Source organism: Oncorhynchus kisutch, linkage group LG11, assembly GCF_002021735.2.
Source record: "Oncorhynchus kisutch isolate 150728-3 linkage group LG11, Okis_V2, whole genome shotgun sequence".
Classification (NCBI taxonomy): domain Eukaryota; kingdom Metazoa; phylum Chordata; class Actinopteri; order Salmoniformes; family Salmonidae; genus Oncorhynchus; species Oncorhynchus kisutch.
The window spans coordinates 41,687,200-41,708,021 of NC_034184.2; the positions used below are offsets into that span (position 1 = coordinate 41,687,200).

The 20,822-nt window shown below is 43.2% G+C and overlaps 1 protein-coding gene across 1 annotated transcript in view; it reads left to right on the plus strand.

Annotated features, from left to right (window-relative positions):
- The window catches only part of opn4a (opsin 4a (melanopsin)), a 64,459-nt gene that overhangs the window by 11,005 nt on the left and 32,632 nt on the right, over window positions 1-20,822 (plus strand). The window contains exons 2-3 of the mRNA XM_020494137.2: window positions 11,223-11,368; window positions 12,088-12,221. Of these exons, the coding sequence (XP_020349726.2) occupies window positions 11,223-11,368; window positions 12,088-12,221 (280 nt within the window). The remainder of the gene's footprint in view (window positions 1-11,222; window positions 11,369-12,087; window positions 12,222-20,822) is intronic.

A 20,822-nucleotide genomic window follows, 5' to 3' on the forward strand; every position in this document is an offset into this window, starting at 1 on the left:
CAACTAGTTATAGGTAAGATGCCCCCCCCAAAAAAAAGTTGAATGAACATATGAGACAATTTGAGCAAACACATCATTTTAAGTTGAGATCATTTTTGCACAAGTTTTCTCATGTTGGAGCTATGTTTGGGAGAACTAAACATTCTAACTTCAGGTAACACTTTGACCAAAAAGTTGAATAAACAAAAAAAAGTCTGTGAAACCAATTGCTTAATAATATTTAGTTGAAACCGCTATTAGTTTTTTACAGTGCATAGTCAAAATAGAAAACAAGTTGTAATACCCCTAGTAATCACTCCTGGTAAAATTATTCCAGTGGACATATCCAAGGTGTCAGTGGATCAAAATAGTGGTGTGATGATGACAGAGTAAGTAAGATTATTGACTGCCATAAAAGTTGAGATCTTCAGCTTAACATTGGCTCCGAGAGTTCAATGTGGAACCCATTGTTTTCTTTGCAAGTTGTGTAAGTTCGCTGGAGAAGCCCACAATATCCCAGACATATCTCCCTTATAACCCCTGACATATGCTGGTATTCTGTCCAGGACATATCTTTTCCATTATACCACCCTGTCTGACTGTCTGATGTAGCACCTCTGACTCTTCTTCCTGTTTGATCTGTGGACTAAACCCAGTTCAAACACTTCTCCTAGTGGTTGTCAAACACTGCCACCTGGGGGATGCATCGCAGACGGGTGTGGTTCATCTGAAGTTACCAAAGGAATTCAAGGTCTTTGTCTACAGAGCTAGTGGCCTTGGACTATTTGTTCGGGTGTATTTGTGTGTGGGCCATTATCATCATTGTTGTCCTCATAATTGTCCTACTCCTCCTCGTCATAACGATTGTCCTCGTCCTCTTCTTCCATCTCGTCCCATTCCTCCTCATAATTGACCTCCATTTCCTCTGCTACCCCTCCTCCCCCTTCTCCTCCTGTTCTTCCCCTTCCTCTTCCTCTTTCTCATCCCCATCATTTTATTTCACAATGTTCTTACCTGCTCCCCCTTCTCCCTGTTAGACTCTGTGAGAGTGGGGTAGTGTGAGACCACCATACATATGCGTGCATTCCACTCAATCTGAAGTGACTGAGACTTGAAATGACAGGCAGATTTCGCCTGGTCTTATTTATTCCATCACGCCTGTGTTGGTGGGGACATTTATCCCTGTTGATTTGTGTCCTCTCGCGGCGGCTTCAGAGCAGTCGAGCAGGAAGTTGACCCTGCGTACCCTGCGCTACTAACTCAACCAAATGCTCTCTTCATTAAAACCATTCCGGAGACCCTCCGGATGGAGAAGGATTAAAAAACTGTGATGTTTGCGTATTAATTTTAATTTGTGAGAGTGAATAAGGAAACTGTCCTTCAAGTTTTTGAATCCAAACGGCTCTTCATTCGTATTGAAGCTCAGAGAAGTTCATTTCTCAGATGGCCAGTGAATGTGACAGTAATTATTCACAGTGGAGGAAAACGAATCCAGATGATTATATGCAGAGTTAGTCTGTTTAGTGCTTTAAGGCTGGATAATCACTTAATAATTATTATTATTATCTTTTATCTTTTTTCAGCCTTGTAGAGAAAAGGAAAAGGTTGAAAACAGTGTCATGGTCTAAATCGGGGGGTATAACTCTCCAGTGGTCTACAATCACAGTCCTGCTAGTTTTTGTTTTTCCCTGGAGCCTAGTTGATGAATTAATGTCACCGACTGCCCAAGTCTAAATTAGCCACTGATTAAAATGGCAAGAGCGGAAACCAGGATGCACTACCCAGCTAACAACAAACACTCCCACAACTTTAGAGACGTTTCCTTAAGAGTCTCATTTGTTCATTACCTAAGATCTTTATAGGAATGTTCCAGTGATGTGCAAGGACTGTTTTCAAGAGACCATTCCCTTGATGTCAAATAGAACTTACCCAGAATGTGGTTGCCATGTTCTCTGAATATAAGATATTCATGTCCTAGAAACTTTTCATGGGAACCATGCAAGAACATTCATGTGTCCAATGACGTTTAAAACATAGGACGTTCTGTCATGGTCCCCTGGAGGTTTTTGTCTAGTTCAAAGCTTGTTCCAGTGTCATCCATAAAGACGTTTTTAGGATGTCGCCTGATGGTCTTAAAGAAACGTTCTCCCCCCAAAAATGTGTTTACACACCACCCCTTGTTACTGTTGCCGAGCCCATCAAGGCCCCGATTGGTGAACCACTGATCCATTCACAGCTCTTTGTCTCTAACAAGATTAGGGACACACAGAAACAGTGCTTTTAACATACAGTGTTTTCCAATTTACATACAACGAGCCCCAAAAGTATTGGGACATGGCATTTTTTTTGTTTTGGCTCTGTACTCCAGCACTTTGGATTTGAAATTCTAAAATTACTATGAGGATGAAGTGCAGATTGTCAGCTTTAATTTGAGGGTATTTTCATCCATAACGAGTGAATCATTTAGAAATTACAGCCCTTTTTGTACATAGTCCCATATCCCTAGCACACAATGATTACATCAAGCTTGTGACTTTACAAATTTTGTGCCCAATAGAAATTAATGTTAAATAATATATTGTGTCAATTTGGAATCACCTGTATTGTAAATAAGAATATAATGTTTCTAAACACTTCTACATTAATGTGGATGCTACCATGATTACGGCTATTGATACTTGTGCGTCTAACTTTGTCACTCATCATGATTCATGATTCATTCAGGATTATCCGTAATCATGATAGCATCCACATTAATGTAGTGTCATGCCTTCTCCCGCTCCTCCCCTCTGGCGTTCGACGTCGCCTGTATACTAACCACCGGTCCTGGGATCCATCATTACACACACCTGGCGTCAATCATTACACACACCTGTACTTCATCATGAGGCACACCAGGACACCATTACCACACCTATTACCTCCCCTATATCTGGCACTCCCTTAGGTTCCTTCCCTAGTAAGTATTGATCCTGTGTTCATGCAAAGATGCTACTGTTATGTTGTCTCCTTCCATGTTTGTTGTATTAAATGTTTCACCTGCTTCTCAACTCACAGCCTCTTCATTACAGAATACTGACTCAAACCATGGAAGCAGCAGGAGAACAAAATATCTCCCAGATGGTCAATGAGCAGGGATACCTTCTACATCAACACCAGGACCAGCTAGGGAGAGGTTCTTCGCAATGTCTTGAACATACCCGGGAGGCGTTGCCGTCAACTAGCGGAGGATACACTACAACCAGTCGAACCAGCAAGCCAGCACAACAGCCCATTCAGCAACCCGCTCAGGTCAGCGATGCACGTTTGTCCCTCCCGGATAAATATGGCGGCACCCCATCTATATGCCGTGGCTTCCTATTTCAGTGCTCCCTCTACTTTACGCACCAGAGGGGAGCCCCCAACATGAAAGATCCAAGGTTACCAAGGTTATTTCTCTGCTGACTAGGCATGCTTTGGAATGGGCCATGGCCGTCTGGGAGAGGAGGAGCTAGCTTCATATGAAGGGTTCATGGCTCTGTTCAAATGCATCTTCGATCATCCCCCAAAGGGCAGAGAGGGTGGTGAGCGCTTACTCCAATTACAGCAGGGGGAACAGACGGCTGCCAGACGCGCTCACCTTCCGGACAGTAGCAGCATCCAGCGGATGGAACGAGCTGGCGCTTTGCACGCTATTCCGAAGAGGTCTGCGCCTGTCGAGATGACAACCTCTCTTTGGACGCACTCATTGCAATGGCCATCTGTCTGGATAACCTACTACGGGAGCGTCGATCACTTCTCTCCCTCCCTCAGGGAACACCCCTGGATCAGAGCCTGAACCCATGGAGGTAGGGGTCTCCCGCCTCCCCGTGGCGGAATGATGCAGACGGAGACAGCTGGGGCTCTGTCTGTATTGTGGTCAAGGGGGGCACCGGTTCCAGCAGTGTCAGGAACTTCCTAATAGGGGCTCCACAAGAGCAGAGGGACGGTCATGTGATCTTCCACCTCACAGGGCAGGAGTGAGTATTCCATCTTCCATCACTTTCTGCTAAACTCTTTTTGGTGTCCATCACACTAGTTGACTGTCACTCATGTACTATGTCTACAGCGTTAGTGGATTCAGGTGCCGCGGGGAACTTTATTGACCAGACCCTTGCCTCCTCTCTTAACATCATCTCATACCCACTCTCCTCTCCTTTCCCGGTTCAAGCCCTTGATAATCGGCTACTAGGATCCGGAATCATCACACACATCACCCAACCACTCACCCTCACTGTGGAGCCCATTCATCACAAGATCATCCTCGGCCTCTCTTGGCTTCAACTCCATAATTCCACCAGTTCATGGTCAAGGATGAGAATCACAGACTGGTCACCCAAATGCCGGAGGACCTGCTTCCCCATCCCCTGTGGTTCCACGTCGGTTGAGAGTCCTGTGCTTGCCCTTCAGCCTAACTTCCCGGAGGTATACCAGGACCTGCGGGAGGTATTCTCCAAGATCTGCACCACCTGTCTTCCCCCTCATCACCGCTGGGACTGTGCCAGTGACCTGCTGGCAGGGTCTGCGCCTCCATGCAGACGCATCTACCCTCTGTCGGTGGTTGAGACCCAGGCCATGGAGGATTACATCCAAGAGGCACTCCAACAAGGTTTCATCCGCACGTTCACTTTTCCTGCGTCGACTAGTTTCTTCGTCGTGGACAAGAAGCCTGAGACAAGAAGTCCCGCAGATGAGCAGGGACCCTGGGCATCTTTCTTTTGGTGCTTTTCAGAGTCAGTAGAAAGGCCCCTTTAGTGTCCTAAGCTTTCATAACTGTGACCTTAATTGCCTACCGTTCCACAGGTGCATGATCATGAATTGTTTATGGTTCATTGAACAAGCATGGGAAACAGTGTTTAAACCCTTTACAATGAAGATCTGTGAAGTTATTTCGATTTTCACTAATTATCTTTGAACGACAGGGTCCTGAAAAAGGGACGTTTCTTTTTTTGCTGAGTTTATTTATGTAAAAAATAGAGACCAAAATGGAAATAAGTCCCTGACTTTATTGTGCAATCCCGGTCACATTTATAAATCTTTGTGGGCCACGGTCGTATGGGAGAGAGGAGAGGAGCTGGGTTCCTATGAGTGGTTCATGGCTCTATTCAGGGGCTCTTCGACCATTCACCAGAGGGCAGAGAGGGATGTGAGCGCCTACTCCAACTACGGCAGGATGGCCCGACCGTGATGGAGTACGCGCTCACCTTTCGGACAGTGGCAGCATCCAGCGGATTAAATGAGCCGGGGCTTCTCACCCAAATCAGAATTGTGCGAAGAGGTCAAGACGGAGTTGGCGTGCCGAGACGACAACCTATCCTTGGATGCCCTCATCACGATGGCCATCCATCTGGATAACCTGCTTTGGGGGTGTCGGTAGCCCCATCGCCTCTCTCCCTCCTTTGTTGACCGTTCTGAGTCAGAAACTGAACCCATGAAGGTAGGGGCCACACGCCTCCCTGTGGCCGAGTGACACCTTCGGAGACAGTTGGGGCTCTGTCCCCATTGTGGTCAGGAGGGGCAGTGGCTCCAGCGGTGTCTAGTGTGTCCCAACCTGAGGTCCATTAGGACATGCTGCAAGGAGGCATGAGGACTGCAGACGTGGCCAGGGCAATAAATTGCAACGCCTAAGACAGCGCTACAGTGAGACAGGACGTACAGCTGATCGCCTTGCAGTGGCAGACCATGTGTAACAACACCTGCACAGGATCGGTTGGCCTGTTGTTGGCCTGTTGTAAGGCAGGTCCTCACCAGACATCACCGGCAACAACGTCGCCTATGGGCACAAACCCACTGGACCAGACAGGACGCTGGACCAGACAGGATTGGTAAAAAGTGCTCTTCACTGACGAGTCATGGTTTTATCTCACCAGGTGTGATGGTCGGATTCGCGTTTATCGTCGAAGGAATGAGCACTACACAGAGGGCTGGAGTGGGATTGATTTGGAGGTGGAGGATCCGTCATGGTCTGGGGTGGTGTGTCACAGCATCATCAGACTGAGCTTGTTGTCATTGCAGGCAATTTCAAAGCTGTGTTACAGGGAAGACATCCTCCTCCCTCATGTGGTACCCTTCCTGCAGGCTCATTCTGACATGACCCTCCAACATGACAATTCCACCAGCCATACTGCTCGTTCTGTGTGTGATTTCCTGCAAGACAGGAATGTCAGTGTTCTGCCATGGCCAGCGAAGAGCCTGGATCTCAATCCCATTGAGCACGTCTGGGACCTGTTGGATCGGAGGGTGAGGGCTAGGGCCATTCCCCCCAGAAATGTCCGGAAACTTACAGGTGCCTTGGTGGAAGAGTGGGGTAACATCTCACAGCAAGAACTGGCAAATATGGTGCAATCCATGAGGAGGAGATGGACTGCAGTACTTAATGCAGCTGGTGGCCACACCAGATACTGACTGTTACTTTTGATTAATGTGTCCCCTTTGTTCAGTCCCCTTTTTTCAGGGACACATTATTCAATTTTTGTTAGTCACATGTCTGTGGAACTTGTTCAGTTTATGTATCAGTTGTTAAATCTTATGTTCAAACAAATATTTACACGTTTTCCGAAAATATTTTTTTGCTCAGTTTCCCTATACAATTACATAGATGCAGAGACACAGACAAAAAAATGCTCAACCTCAATATGAGTATGAGGGGGAAGTTTAAGTACAAATCTTACAAGCTTGCTTGGCTGGTCTGTAGCTTATTCTTTAGATGTTTGGGACTGCTGGTGGGAACCATGATGTACCGGCATAATCAATGTGACACTGGACTAGCGCACTTGCCAGAGTCTTGTGAGTGTCTATAGCTAGGTTTCACTCCAATTGGTGACAGATTTTGATGTGAATATTCTAAAATCTGCATAGAAACCATTTGTGCATTTCAGAGTTTCCTTTAGGAAAATTTGGCGCCGTGACCATCAATATTTTAAATGTTAACTCTGTTCCTTGGGTTTCCATGTGTAGCTTATGTCAACCTTTATAGCCTATTTTTTGGGGAGGTGGTTTTAGGCTACTTTCATAAAGCAATAATTGTCCACCTCAAGATTCAGCTGTCAGAGATTTGAGCACTAAACGGATTAGGGCATTGCATGCATAGGCCTATAGGCTTAGGTGTCCAATGTATGATGTTAATATAAAACAATAGTATACAGTATATAGCCTAAATAAAGGAAGAGAAGCTTAGCCCCAGAGAGATTTTTTTTAAAATCTTTACTTAACTTGGCAAGTCAGTTAAAGAACAAACTCTTATTTTCAAAGACAGCCTAGGAACAGTGGGTTAACTGCCTTGTTCAGGGATAGAATGACAGATTTTTACCTAGTCAGCTCAGGGATTTGAGCTTGGAGCCTTCCGGTTACTAGTGCAACGCTCTAACCACTAGGCTACCTGCCACCCCATTTACACATATACATACAGTGCCTTGTGAAAGTATTCGGCCCCCTTGAAGAGGGGAAGAAAGCCATTTCTTAAAGATATCCATAAAAAGTGTCGTTTAAAGTTTGCCACAAGCCACCTGGGAGACACACCAAACATGTGGAAAAAGGTGCTCTGGTCAGATGAAACCAAAATTGAACTTTTTGGCAACAATGCAAAACGTTATGTTTGGCGTAAAAGCAACACAGCTCATCACCCTCAACACACCATCCCCACTGTCAAACATGGTGGTGGCAGCATCATGGTTTGGGCCTGCTTTTCTTCAGCAGGGACAGGGAAGATGGTTAAAATTGATTGGAAGATGGATGGAGCCAAATACAGGACCATTCTGGAAGAAAACCTGATGGAGTCTGCAAAAGACCTGAGACTGGGACGGAGATTTGTCTTCCAACAAGACAATGATCCAAAACATAAAGCAAAATCTACAATGGAATGGTTCAAAAATAAACATATCCAGGTGTTAGAATGGCCAAGTCAAAGTCCAGACCTGAATCCAATTGAGAATCTGTGGAAAGAACTGAAAACTGCTGTTCACAAATGCTCTCCATCCAACCTCACTGAGCTTGAGCTGTTATGCAAGGAGGAATGGGAAAAAATGGGGAAAAAATGTCTCTCGATGTGCAAAACTGATAGAGACATACCCCAAGCGACTTACAGCTGTAATCGCAGCAAAAGGTGGCGCTACAAAGTATTAACTTAAGGGGGCTGAATCATTTTGCACGCCCAATTTTTCAGTTTTTGATTTGTTAAAAAAGTTTGAAATATCCAATAAATGTCGTTCCACTTCATGATTGTGTCCCACTTGTTGTTGATTCTTCACAAAAAAAATACAGTTTTATATCTTTATGTTTGAAGCCTGAAATGTGGCAAAAGGTCGCAAAGTTCAAGGGGGCCAAATACTTTCGCAAGGCACTGTATATATTCATTGCATTGTGGTGTTGTAGGCTAGTCCAGGTAGGATAATTGTATTGTCCCTAAAGAAGATCAATAGGGGAGCTTTTTGAGCTGTGTGTCATGTCTTTGCTGTTATTTCATGCGCACATGGCCTCTCCGCTATTCCTATTTGTACTTGTGGATTCATATTGGAAATTGCAACAACAAAAAAATGTAATGCTTTTATGTGTGGTATGATTGCTAATTAGCCTATTGCAGATCTGCACAAATAATCCACCTTGCACTATTGTCACTATGAATGGTGGACAGAGGGCAGGATGGACCGTTAGACTGGTAGACTATACTGACCTGTGGTATAGTAAAAGTTAGCACACGGAAAGTACCAAAACACCTTGATATAGGGGAGGAGCACGCAAGCAGATGAGTACATTTGGCGAGGATGGAAGAAATTATATAGTAAACCAAGGAATAAAATGCACTACCCTCCACTGTGCCCAATAAAACATCACACAACCCTCCTCAAAGCAAAAAAAAGTTTGTCAACCCTCCCCTATTTTGAACCACCTCTCCCCCAGTAGATTGCGACATGTCCCTTACCCTCAGAAAACTTGACACATGAATGTTGTTGCAACGTCCCATGAAATGTGTCTAGAACATTAATATTGGATATTCAGAGAACATGGTAACTACATTCTGGGTAAGTTCTGTTTGATATTAAGGGAATGTTCGCCTAACTCGATCGCCAAAACATGCTAAATAAGTTCTCTGGAGGTTTTTGCTAACAAACAGCACCAGACAAAAGTTTGGTCACACCTACTCATTCAAGGGTTTTTCTTAATTTTTTACTATTTTCTACATTGTAGATTAATAGTTAAGACATCAAAACGATGAAATAACACATATGGAATCATGTAGTAACCAAAAAAAGGTTTAAACAAATCAAAATATATCTTATATTTGAGATTCTTCAATAAGCCAACCTTTGCCTTGATGACAGCTTTGCACACTCTTGGTATCCAGCCTGAGGTAGTCACCTGGAATGCATATCAATTAGCAGTTGTGCCTTGTTAAAAGTACATTTGTGGAATGTCTTTCCTTCTTAATGCGTTTGAGCCAATCATTTGTTGTCACGCCCTGATCTGTTTCACCTGTCCTTGTGCTTGTCTCCACCCCCCTCCAGGTGTCGCCCATCTTCCCAATTATCCTCTGTGTATTTGTACCTGTGTTCTCTGTCTGTTTTTTGCTAGTTCGTTTTGTTTGGTCAAGCTTACCAGAGGTTTTCCTGTCAGCGCCTAGCTGTTCCCAGCCTCTCTTGTCACGTCCTCCTGGTTTTTGACCTTTGCCTGTCCGGACCCTGTACTAGCCCGTCTGACCTCTCTGTCTGGCCTGTCCCTGAGCCTGCCTGCCGTCCTGTACCTTTGCCTTACCGTGGTTTATCAACCCCTGCCTACCTTGACCTGTCTTTGCCTGCCTCTGTTGCTACAATAAACATTGTTACTTCTACAGTCTGCATCTGGGTCTTACCTTGATTCCTGATATTTGTGTTGTGACAAGGTAGGGGTGGTATACAGAACATAGCCCTATTTGGTAAAAGACCAAGTCCATATTATGGCAAGTTCTCAAATAAGCAGAGAAACAACAGTCTATCGTTACTTTAAGACTTGAAGGTCAGTCAATATGGAACATTTCAAGAACTTTGAAAGTTTCAAGTGCAGTCGCCAAAACCATCAAACGCTATGATGAAACAGGCTCTCATGAGGACCACCACAGGAATGGAAGACCCAGAGTTACTTCTGCTGCAGAGGATAAGTTCATTAGAGTTACCAGCCTCAGAAATTGCAGCCCAATAAATGCTTCACAGAGTTCAAGTAACAGACACATCTCAACATCAATTGTTCAGAGTAGACTGAGTGAATCAGGCCTTCATGGTCGAATTGCTGCAAGAAACCACTACTAAAGGACACCAAAAAGAATAAGGGACTTGCTTGGGCCAAGAAACACGAGCAATGGACATTGGACCGGTGGAAATTTGTCCTTTGGTCTGGAGTCCAAATTGGAGATTTCTTTGCTGTGTGGGTGAATGGAGGATCTCTGCATTTGTATTTCCCACCGAAGAGGAGGAGGTGTGATGGGGTGGGGATGCTTTGCTGGTGACACTGTCAGTGATTTATTTAGAATTCAAGGCACACTTAACCAGCATGGCTACCACAGCATTCTGCAGCAATACGCCATCCCATCTGGTTTGGGCTTAGTGGGACTATCATTTGTTTTTCAACAGGACAATGACCCAACAAACCTCCAGGCCGTGTAAGGGCTTTTTTACGAAGAAGGAGAGTGATGGAGTGCTTCATCAGATGACGTGGACTCCACAATTCCCCGACCTCAACCCAATTGAGAGGTTTGGGATGAGTCTGACCGCAGAGTGAAAGAAAAGCAGACAAGTGCTCAGCGTATGTGGGAACTCCTTCAGGACTGTTGGAAAAGCATTCCAGGTGAAGCTGGTTGAGAGAATGCCAAGAGTGTGCAAAACTGTCATCAAGGCAAAGGGTGGCTATTTGAAGAATCTGTTTAACACTTTTTGGGTTATTACAAGATTCCATATGTGTTCTTTCATAGTTTTGATGTCTTCACTATTATTCTACAATGTTGAAAATAGTACAAATAAAGAAAACCCATGAATGAGTAGGTGTTCTTAAACCTTTGACCGGTAGTGTATATTTCAGTACAGTACAGTAATTTGAAAACATTGTTAACAAATAGATTTACTTACAACCTACCAGCATTTTTGGGTTATACTATGCATTCCTCTTCCTACATGATTAAGAAGTGAATACGGTTCATTTCTCACAGTTTTGTTATGCCACCATTCTCCTGTTTAAATACCGTTATTTTGTTTTACCTGTAGATGGCCATGGTGCAGGAAGCCTCTCGCCACCCCTTCCCAACTGTGGATGTACCTGACCATGTCCATTACACTATAGGGGTAGTCATTCTGGCTATCGGCATCACCGGCATGGTGGGCAACTTCCTGGTTATCTATGCCTTCAGCAGGTAAGGTACAGGAGCTTCCCATTGTACCGTAACTATCTCTCTCTCTCTCTCATCTATAATTTGATCAATCATAATTCTGTGGCAGTTTCTTGCAGCAAGAGAATGTGGAGTTGATGCTGAGGTTTTGTCGTCTCACTGTCTCACTATCCCTCCATCTGTCATATGTGGCTCTGTCGTCTCAGTTGTTTATCAGTGTGTCTCAGTTGATCCGCATTGTGTAAAATAAAAGAACCTGTCACACAAGCTGCAATTGCAAGTGTTTTCACATTCGTAGTTGTCTTTCCTTCATCCCAAACACACTATTTGGCTTGACATTACATTGTTCTGGGTTGTGTGTAATGCGCTTCGCTTTCAATGCTTTGTGTGGAGATGCCATTTCTCTCCCACCATGATGACTCATTGTGTATATAGACAAGCACAGATACACACACACACACACACACAATCATTTGCCGATATACTGTAAGTGGTACATGTTGGACAAATTGATGGCACAAGCTCTTTCCATAGATAAATAGTTGTTAAAAATAACTTATTCACCAGACAGAGAGGAACTATGTCATTTCAGTACAATAACACTTTGATTACACTGACCTACCATTTGTGGGAATGTTACAGCATTATGCTGGGGTTTGTGTGTGTGTGTGTGTGTGTGTGTCAAATTGAATCTGAATACTGTATCCTGCCTTTCCCTGTGCTGTATGTGCTGTGTTCTACAGGAGCAGGTCACTGAGGACTCCGGCCAACATGTTCATCATTAACCTGGCCATCACTGACCTTCTAATGTGCCTCACACAGGCACCCATCTTCTTCACCACCTCCATGCATAAAAGATGGATCTTCGGAGAGAAAGGTACTCCACACCACCTTCTAACTCACCTGAGGTCAATTATTTTCCAATCAGACTTTTCTGAGAAAAACTGAAAAAATCTATACATTACTTGAAAGAAAAAACATAGAAAATTGTGGACGCACACTTGGATGGAAACCTAGCTTCTTTCTTATTATTGACTGGAAGGAGGTGGAATGAAGGAATTGATTCCAAGGTAATTAAGTTGAACAGAATAGGTGGGGAATGGCAAGAGGTAGAAGTCTATGATAAGAGAGAAAGAGGAGAATGTGTTTATTTTTTACCGTAAACCATGTTTCCTTCCAACCATTTTATGCAGAGGAATTAACTGAAGCATAAAAAACTCATGACAGGCCTGATGGAAACAGCACATTTTTTTGTAAAAACATCCTAATGTCGACAAAACAAAGTTCGCTACACAAGGGAGGATAATTTCTTTGTCTGTGAAATAGATTGTGACAATTGCGGTGGAAAATGCTTTTACGTGCAAACATTGATATAATTACCATCATGTCAAAGTAAACTTAGTCACAATGATATGTTATCCTCCCACCACAACGTGAAAAAAGCATGAAGAGTTTATTAGGCAGATGGATTAAGTTGTGATGAACACACATATGGTGGTTAAGTGTACGTTGACCAGCCTGATGCAAATGTCCAAAACACATCAAAGGCGTTATTTGTATGCTGGTGACATGATGATCGGTGCTTGGCTGCCAATTATCAAATGCTCTTATCTCAACATGTAACCTACACTCTTTTGCGACCACAAAATGTGAAGGGAACACATTGAGCTTCTGTTTATTATTAACTTCCTGGAAACTTACGCGATAAAGTGCTTTTTATTTGCACTACTTCAGGATGCACAGCTTTTCAACCGCAACATGCCAGTTTAATGGAAACAGGCCAACCCATTACAATGTGCATGCCTTTTTCTGCAAATACTTGATAACTCGGCTTCCAGTCTTTCAAATGTGAATGGAAGCCTAGTTAATGAGTTGTTGCCTAGAGATACAGACAATGAGGCAGACCTTGAGGCTTTTTATCTGCATCCATTTCAATCAAAGACAGCTTTGGATGAACACTAAAGCCCTCCTCGCGGGGGATTCATTTTACTGGGGGAGATAGGTTTTTATGTAATTATGTGCACAAGCACAAATCACAACATCTGTAATTTAAATCCCATCCCAATCTGCCATGTCGGTCATTTTTGCATAGCAGGAGAGTAATAATCCCACCTACTGTTTTTCAACTAAGTGACTGTACATTATTAATTATGGGGGATACCTGGAGAAAAACAGATCTCTCTGAAATGAAAATGGATGGCCCTCTCTTTCAGTAAAATATATTTTTACCCGACACTCCCTGAATGCTTGAAAAAGGGTGTCCCTCCTGTCGTGTCTTTACTATCATTAACTGAAGACTTATAGTTTTTATCAAAGATTCTCTGTAATTAGTTATTACGCGATCAACTGATTAATCACATAACTAATTAACTAGGAAGTCGGGGCACCAAGGAAAAATATTCAGATTACAAAGATATCATTTCCTTAAAATAACTTTTCACATATTTTATCTGATCAAATTAGTCTTCGAATTAATGAATGATTTACTTTACCTCACGTTAGTCTCATTCCAAACATCGTAAATTGTTGGTTATTGTCACGCCCTGGTCTAAGTATTTTGTGTTTTTCTTCATGTATTGGGTCAGGCCAGGGTGTGGCATGGAGTTTTTGTATTGTGGTGTGTTTTGTCTTGGGGATTTGGTGTGTATGTATTTGGGATTGTAGCTAGTGGGGGTTATCTAGCAAAGTCTATGGCTGTCTGGAGTGGTTCTTAATCAGAGGCAGGTGTTTATCGTTATCTCTGATTGGGAACCATATTTAGGCAGCCATATTCTTTGAGTTTGTTGTGGGTGATTGTCCTTAGTGTCTTTGTTCCTGTCGCTGTGTTAGTTGACAAGTATAGGCTGTTTCGGTTTTCACTTTACGTTTATTGTTTTGTAGTGTTTGTGTTATTTCGTGTTTACGTTTGTTTGATTAAAAATGGATCGCAATCTACACGCTGCGTTTTGGTCCGACTCTCCTTCACCACACCTAGAAAGCCGTAACAGTTATCTGCACGAACCCAGTCTTCACTATGAGTCATCCATACATCAATTGTCTTAAATCATTTATTTATTACTAACTAAGTAATTCACAGAAATGGATAAACAAACAAACAAACAAACAAACAAGGCAAATGTGGTTACATGAAATGAGAATGTGCCCTAGTGGGCTGAACCGGCATGGGGGCTTGTTAGACAAAAGGGGAAGTGGGGGTCGACTAAGAAGTCACTACAGAGTGATAATTATAACAATTGAAATGCTAATCCTTTACACATGAACGCTCACTCATTCGGGAACAATTGCAATCAATATATATATTTACGCTCAATGTTTCGTCTTGATCGCTGGTGAAAGACTTGTTCTTATTCTGTCGGTATCGATAGTCTAAGAGTTTAACCACGTGGTATGGTTAAAAGATTCAGCAATGGTCTACAACCTTTGTCCTTCATTTCATGAATTGGAAGAAATAAACTCCAACACAAAGCCCTCTTGTTGTTAGTAGCCTAAAGTCAAAGTAAAATGAAGATTTTTTTCCTCCCCTTTTTCTCCCCAATTGGTAGTTACAGTCTTGTCCCATCACTGCAACACCCGTACAAACTCGGGAGAGGCGAAGGTCATGAGTCATGCATCCTCCGAAACACAACCCTGCCAAGCCGCACTGCTTCTTGACACACTGCTCACTTAACCTGGAAGCCAGCTGCACCAATGTGTCAGAGGAAACGTTGTACAACTGGTGACCGAAGTCAGCATGCATGTGCCCAGCCTGCACAAGGAGTCGCTAGAGTGCGATGGGACAAGGACATCCTGGTCGGCCAAACCTTTCCCTAACCTGGACAACGCTAAGCCAATTGTGCACCGCCTAATGGGTCTCCCTGTCGCGGCTGGCTGCGACACAGCCTGGGATCAAACCCGGGTCTGTATTGACACCTCGAGCACTTAAGTGCCTTAGACCTCTGTGCCACTCGCCCAAAGACTGTTTATATGGATTAGTACTTCTAGAAGACACAGAGACAGGAACAATCACCCACAAACATACAGTGACACCCAGGCTACCTAAGTATGATTCTCAATCAGAGACAACTAATGACACCTGCCTCTGATTGAGAACCATACTAGGCCGAAACATAGAAATACCCAAATCATAGAAAAACAAACATAGACTGCCCACCCAACTCACGCCCTGACCATACTAAATAATGACAAAACAAAGGAAATAAAGGTCAGAACGTGACAAGTAGGCCTAGTCTGTGCACACAGATATTGCATTTTTTGGCCAGGGCTCATGATTGGCATAGCGTTTCCATTGCAGTGTGTAAGTGCATTTTATTAGAAATACAACTTAGCCCTGTGCTTCTCCGAGCATGCTCTTCGTATAGCGTTTGGGGCGGCAGGGTAGCCTAGTGGTTAGAGCGTTGGAACTGGAAGGTTGCAAGTTCAAACCCCCGAGCTGACAAGGTACAAATCTGTCGTTCTGCCCCTGAACAGGCAGTTAACCCACTGTTCCTAGGCCGTCATTGAAAATAAGAATTTGTTCTTACCTGACTTGCCTGGTTAAGTAAAGGTAAAATAAAAAAAATAGCCTAGGCCTATAGCTAAGAGTATAGGCTATGTATCATTTGATTGGGACCACACTAGGGACTCTTGATATTGCACACCCAGTAAAGAATCAGGGATAAGGGGCAGCATATAATAAGCAACTAATTCTCAAACACTGAGCAAGAAGACATCACGGCTCTATTTTTGCCTGACCTTATTGCCTACCTTCTTTACTCTTCTACATTTGCACTCACTGTACATAGATTTTTCTATTGTGTTATTGACTATATGTTTGTTTATGTGTAACACTGCGTTGTTGTTTTTGTCGCACTCCTTTGCTTTATCTTGGCCAGGCCACAGTTGTAAATGAGAACTTGTTCTCAACTGGCCTATCTGATTAAATAAAGGTGAAATAAAACTTTTTTTTAAATGATTTTCATGAGCATGGCCTTATTTCTATCACAGCATGTTGGACGACTGTAATTCATATTCCATTCACCCAGTTCAATGTAACATCGACAGGTTTAGGCGACTACATGATCCTCAAATTGTCCCTATACCCGTCATGATGTTGCTACAACCAAGCCTATGAATGAAAGTTTACAACGCAGGTGCACAAAGGTCGAGAGAAATTTGAGATGACAGACAGTGACACATGGACAGACAGTGACACATTCAAAACCGCCTTGCACAGTCTTGCCTGCATCTAGCTTATCTAGGGTGTAATCATTAGTCCAACAGTTGCAAATGATAGTTTCTATTGGATAAATTCAAGTATTTTTATCGCCGTTTTGTTTGCTTCCGTTTACGAAATGCTTTTCAACAGAATCGGTGGAATGAATACACCCCTGATCCCACATAAACACAGTTCACTTTCATAGCAGTCACGTTGTACTCCTTCTATCCTCTATGCACTCTCCTCCTCTCACATTTTGTACAGTCTTCTGTTCCCAATGGGTTAAAGTCGTTAGGTGATGTGACCTACCTAAAACAGCAGCGTCCGGGGCTGGTATGAGGTTACAGCTGTATACTTCTGAGTAGCACTTCAAAATATCCTGCCAGTGTGTGTGCAGTTTGGGGCATGACCAGAAGAGGTGACCTAGGGTACCCTCGGCAGACTTGCACTTAGGGCATATGGGCAAGACCGAGGGGTAAAATGAGTGTAATTTGGTACAGGAATAGTGTAGTCTGTGAAGTTAATATCTCGAAGGCAATCAGGTCAACTGTTCCTCCCCGGTCTCCTTCAAATGTTGTGTGGATACAGAGTAATATGCTGTAAAGTGATCTACAAATCTGGAGCTAAAACTCTTGGAGTCGGGGGCGTGGTTCATGAAAATATACAGTTTGCGGGCAGGTGTGATTGCCTCAAAATTTGGTATATTTAAGCGGGCGTAATTTCTTATCTGAAGATATCAGAATAAATTAGATGCAGGGAGTTGAACACTTCCCTCAACTGTGCGAATGTGGCAAAATAATTATTGATGTAAAGGTCTGCAATAGTAATGCCCTTTCTCTTCCATAATAGAAAAGTATTGGCATTCATTTACTTTTCTCCCAGTTTATGGTATACCTAGACAGTGGTGGAAAAAGTACCTAATTGTCATAAAAAGGTGAACCTTCATCCCAGTCTCAAATCTCTGGAAGACTGAACCAGTTTTCCCTCAAGAATTTGCCTGTATTTAGCGCCATTCATCATTCCTTCAATTCTGACCAGTTTCCCAGTCCCTGCCAATGAAAAACATCCCCACAGCATGATGCTGCCACCCCCATGCTTCACTGGGGATGGTGATCTCAGGGTAATGGGAGGTTTTGGGTTTGCGCCAGACATAGCGTTTTCCTTGATGGCCAAAAAGCTACATTTTAGTCTGTGACCAGAGTACCTTCTTCCATATGTTTGGGGAGTCTCCCACATGCCTTTTGGTGAACACCAAACGTGTTTTCTTATTTCTTTCTTTAAGCAATGGCTTTTTTCTGGCCACTCTGCCGTAAAGCCCAGCTCTGTGGAGTGTACGGCAATGGACAGATACTCTCCTATGGACAGATACTCCAATCTCCGCTGTGGAGCTTTACAGCTCCTTCAGGTTTATCTTTGGTCTCTTTGTTGCCTCTCTGAGTAATGCTCTCCTTGCCTGGTCCGTGAGTTTTGGTGGGCGACCCTCTCTTGGCTGGTTTGTTGTGGTGCCATATCCTTTCCTATTTTTAATTATGGATTTAATGGTGCTCTGTGGGATGTTCAAAGTTTTGGATATTCTTTTATAACCCAACCCTGATCTGTACTTCTGCACAACATTTTCCCTGACCAGTTTGGAGAGTTCATTGGTCTTCATGGTGCCACTTGCTTGGTGGTGCCCCTTGCTTAGTTGTGGTGCAGACTATGGGGCCTTTCAGAACAGGTGTATATATACTGAGATCATGTGACAGATCTGTGACAATTAGATTTCACACACATTAGATTTCACACAGGTGGACTTTATTTAACTAATTATGTGTCTTCTGAAGGTAATTGGTTGCACCAGATCTTATTTAGGGGCTTCATAGCAAAGGGGGTGAATACATGCATGCACCACTTTTCTGTTGAATTTAAATTAAAAAAATGCAAACAAGTTTATTTTTATTTTTATTTCACTTCACCAATTTTGACTATTTTGTTTATGTCCATTACATGAAATCCAAATAAAATCCATTTAAATCACAGGTTGTAATGCCACAAAATAGGAAAAACGCCAAGGGGGATGAATACTTTTGCAAGGCTCTGTATTGGCAGAGAATAAAGACTATGGGAGTCTGCGAGTTTCAATAGAGTATTTAAATAACCTCAACATAAGAGTAACCTTTTCTGAATGTGCTTTGTAAAACTCTTAAACCAAATCCATCAAAGCCATGCGCTTCACCTTTAGGGAAGGAACTACTGTGGAGACAACCTCTTCTAAAGTTCTCTCTGCATTTCATTCCCGTTGAGCAGCAGCGCATAATTTAGGTAGGGAATGGGAACGGAGGAAATCAGACATTTGCGCGGTATCTACAGTAGTCTTAAGTGTAGAGGTCTTGATAAAACTTTGTGAAACATGCATTTATTTATTTTGGGTCCGTAGTAACAGCTCCTGTACTAGATTTGGCCTGTATACCTCTCAGCTGGCGCGCCAGTAGTTTATCCGGTTTGTCACCTAACTCGAAGTGTTTTTGTCTAATCTTTAATTGCGTTGTGTTTAATTGATTAAAGAGAATAGTATTGTATTCATATTGGAGTTTTATTAAGTAATTCAACTTGGAAGATAAGGGCGCTTCCATATAAACTCTATCAAGCACCTGGAGCAGTTCCTCGCTTTCTAATAATCTTCTCTGCCTACATTTTTTCATGGTAGCCTCATGATATTATATGCCCACGCATTAAATGCCTCTCACAAAGTGGAGTAGGATACCACAGCACTGTCATTCTGGGACATATAGTCTGTAATTAAATTGGCTGTTTGTTGGTGAAATCGTTCATTGATGTATTAAATCACAAACTGAATTGAGGCTTTGTTCTGCCAAAATCCATTTTTTATAATGAAACGGAACTGTGATCATATATGATATTATGGTAACGTTACTTGTTAGAGGTGACTTTAGAGTCTGTTAATGATTTATGCACATGTGAGAAGAAATAATCATCCTTATTCCCGTAGGGTGTTGTAATCTCCAAACATCGACACGTTTCATTGTTCCAATTAGATAATGCAACACAGTGGAGGAATTCAGTGAAGGGGTGGGGCGAACAGGAAGCCTATCCGTATAAGGATCCAAAAATGCAGTTAATATCGCTGCCTGTAATTAAATGTGTGGTTGATCAATCTGGTAAGAGATTGAAAAATGTCCACATTTTGTTACAGCCTTATTATAAAAGGGATTCAATTGTTTTTCCCCCCTCAATCTACACACCCCATAATTATCACGTTTCAGGTAAGACCCAAATGCAGACTGTGTTGAAATAACAATGTTTATAACAGCAACAGGGGCGGGCAAACGACAGGTCAAGGCAGGCAAGGGTCAATAATCGAGAGTAGTGGGACAAAAGGTACAGGAAGGCAGGCTCAGGTCAGACGGAGTGGTCAGGCAGGCGGGCTCAGAGTCAGGACAGGCAAAGGTCAAAACCAGTAGGGCGAGAAAAAGAGAGACTGTGGAAAAGCAGGAGCTGTGAAAACACTGGTTGACTTGACAAACAAGATGAACTGGAAACAGACAAACAGTACACAGGCATAAGTACCCAGGGGATAATTGGGAAGATGGGCGACACCTGGAGGGGGGTGAAGACAAGCACGAAGACAGGTGAAACAGATCAGGGTGTGACAATAATGACAAAGCAAAAACAGGTTTAGACATTTTTGCAAAATTCAGACTGTTTACTCAGTACTTTGTTGAAGACTCTTTGGTAGAGATTACAGCCTCGAGTCTTCTTGGGTATGACGCTACAAGCTTGGCACACCTGTATTTGGGGAGTTTCTCCCATTCTTGTCTGCAGATCCTCTCAAGCTCTGTCAGGTTAGATGGGGAGCGTCGCTGCACAGCTTTTTCAGGTCTCTCCAGAGATGTTCGATCAGGTTCAAGACAGGGCTCTGGCTGGTGCCAGTCAAGACTTGTCCCGAAGCCACTCCTTAGTTGTCTTGGATGTGTGCTTAGAGTCATTGTCCTGTTGGAATGTGAACCTTCGCCCCAGTCTGAGGTGCTGAGCGCTATGGAGCAGGTTGTCATCAAGGATCGTTGTCCATTCATTTTCCCCTCTCCCTGACCAGAGAATCTTGTTTCTCATGGTCTGAGAATCCTTTAGGTGCCTTTTGGCAAACTTCAAGCGGGCTGTCATGTGCCTTTTACTGAGGAGCGGCTTCCGCCACTCTACCATAAAGGCCTGATTGGTGAAGTGCTGCAGAGATGGTTGTCCTTCTGGAAGTTTATCCCATCTCCACAGAGGAATTCTATAGCTCTG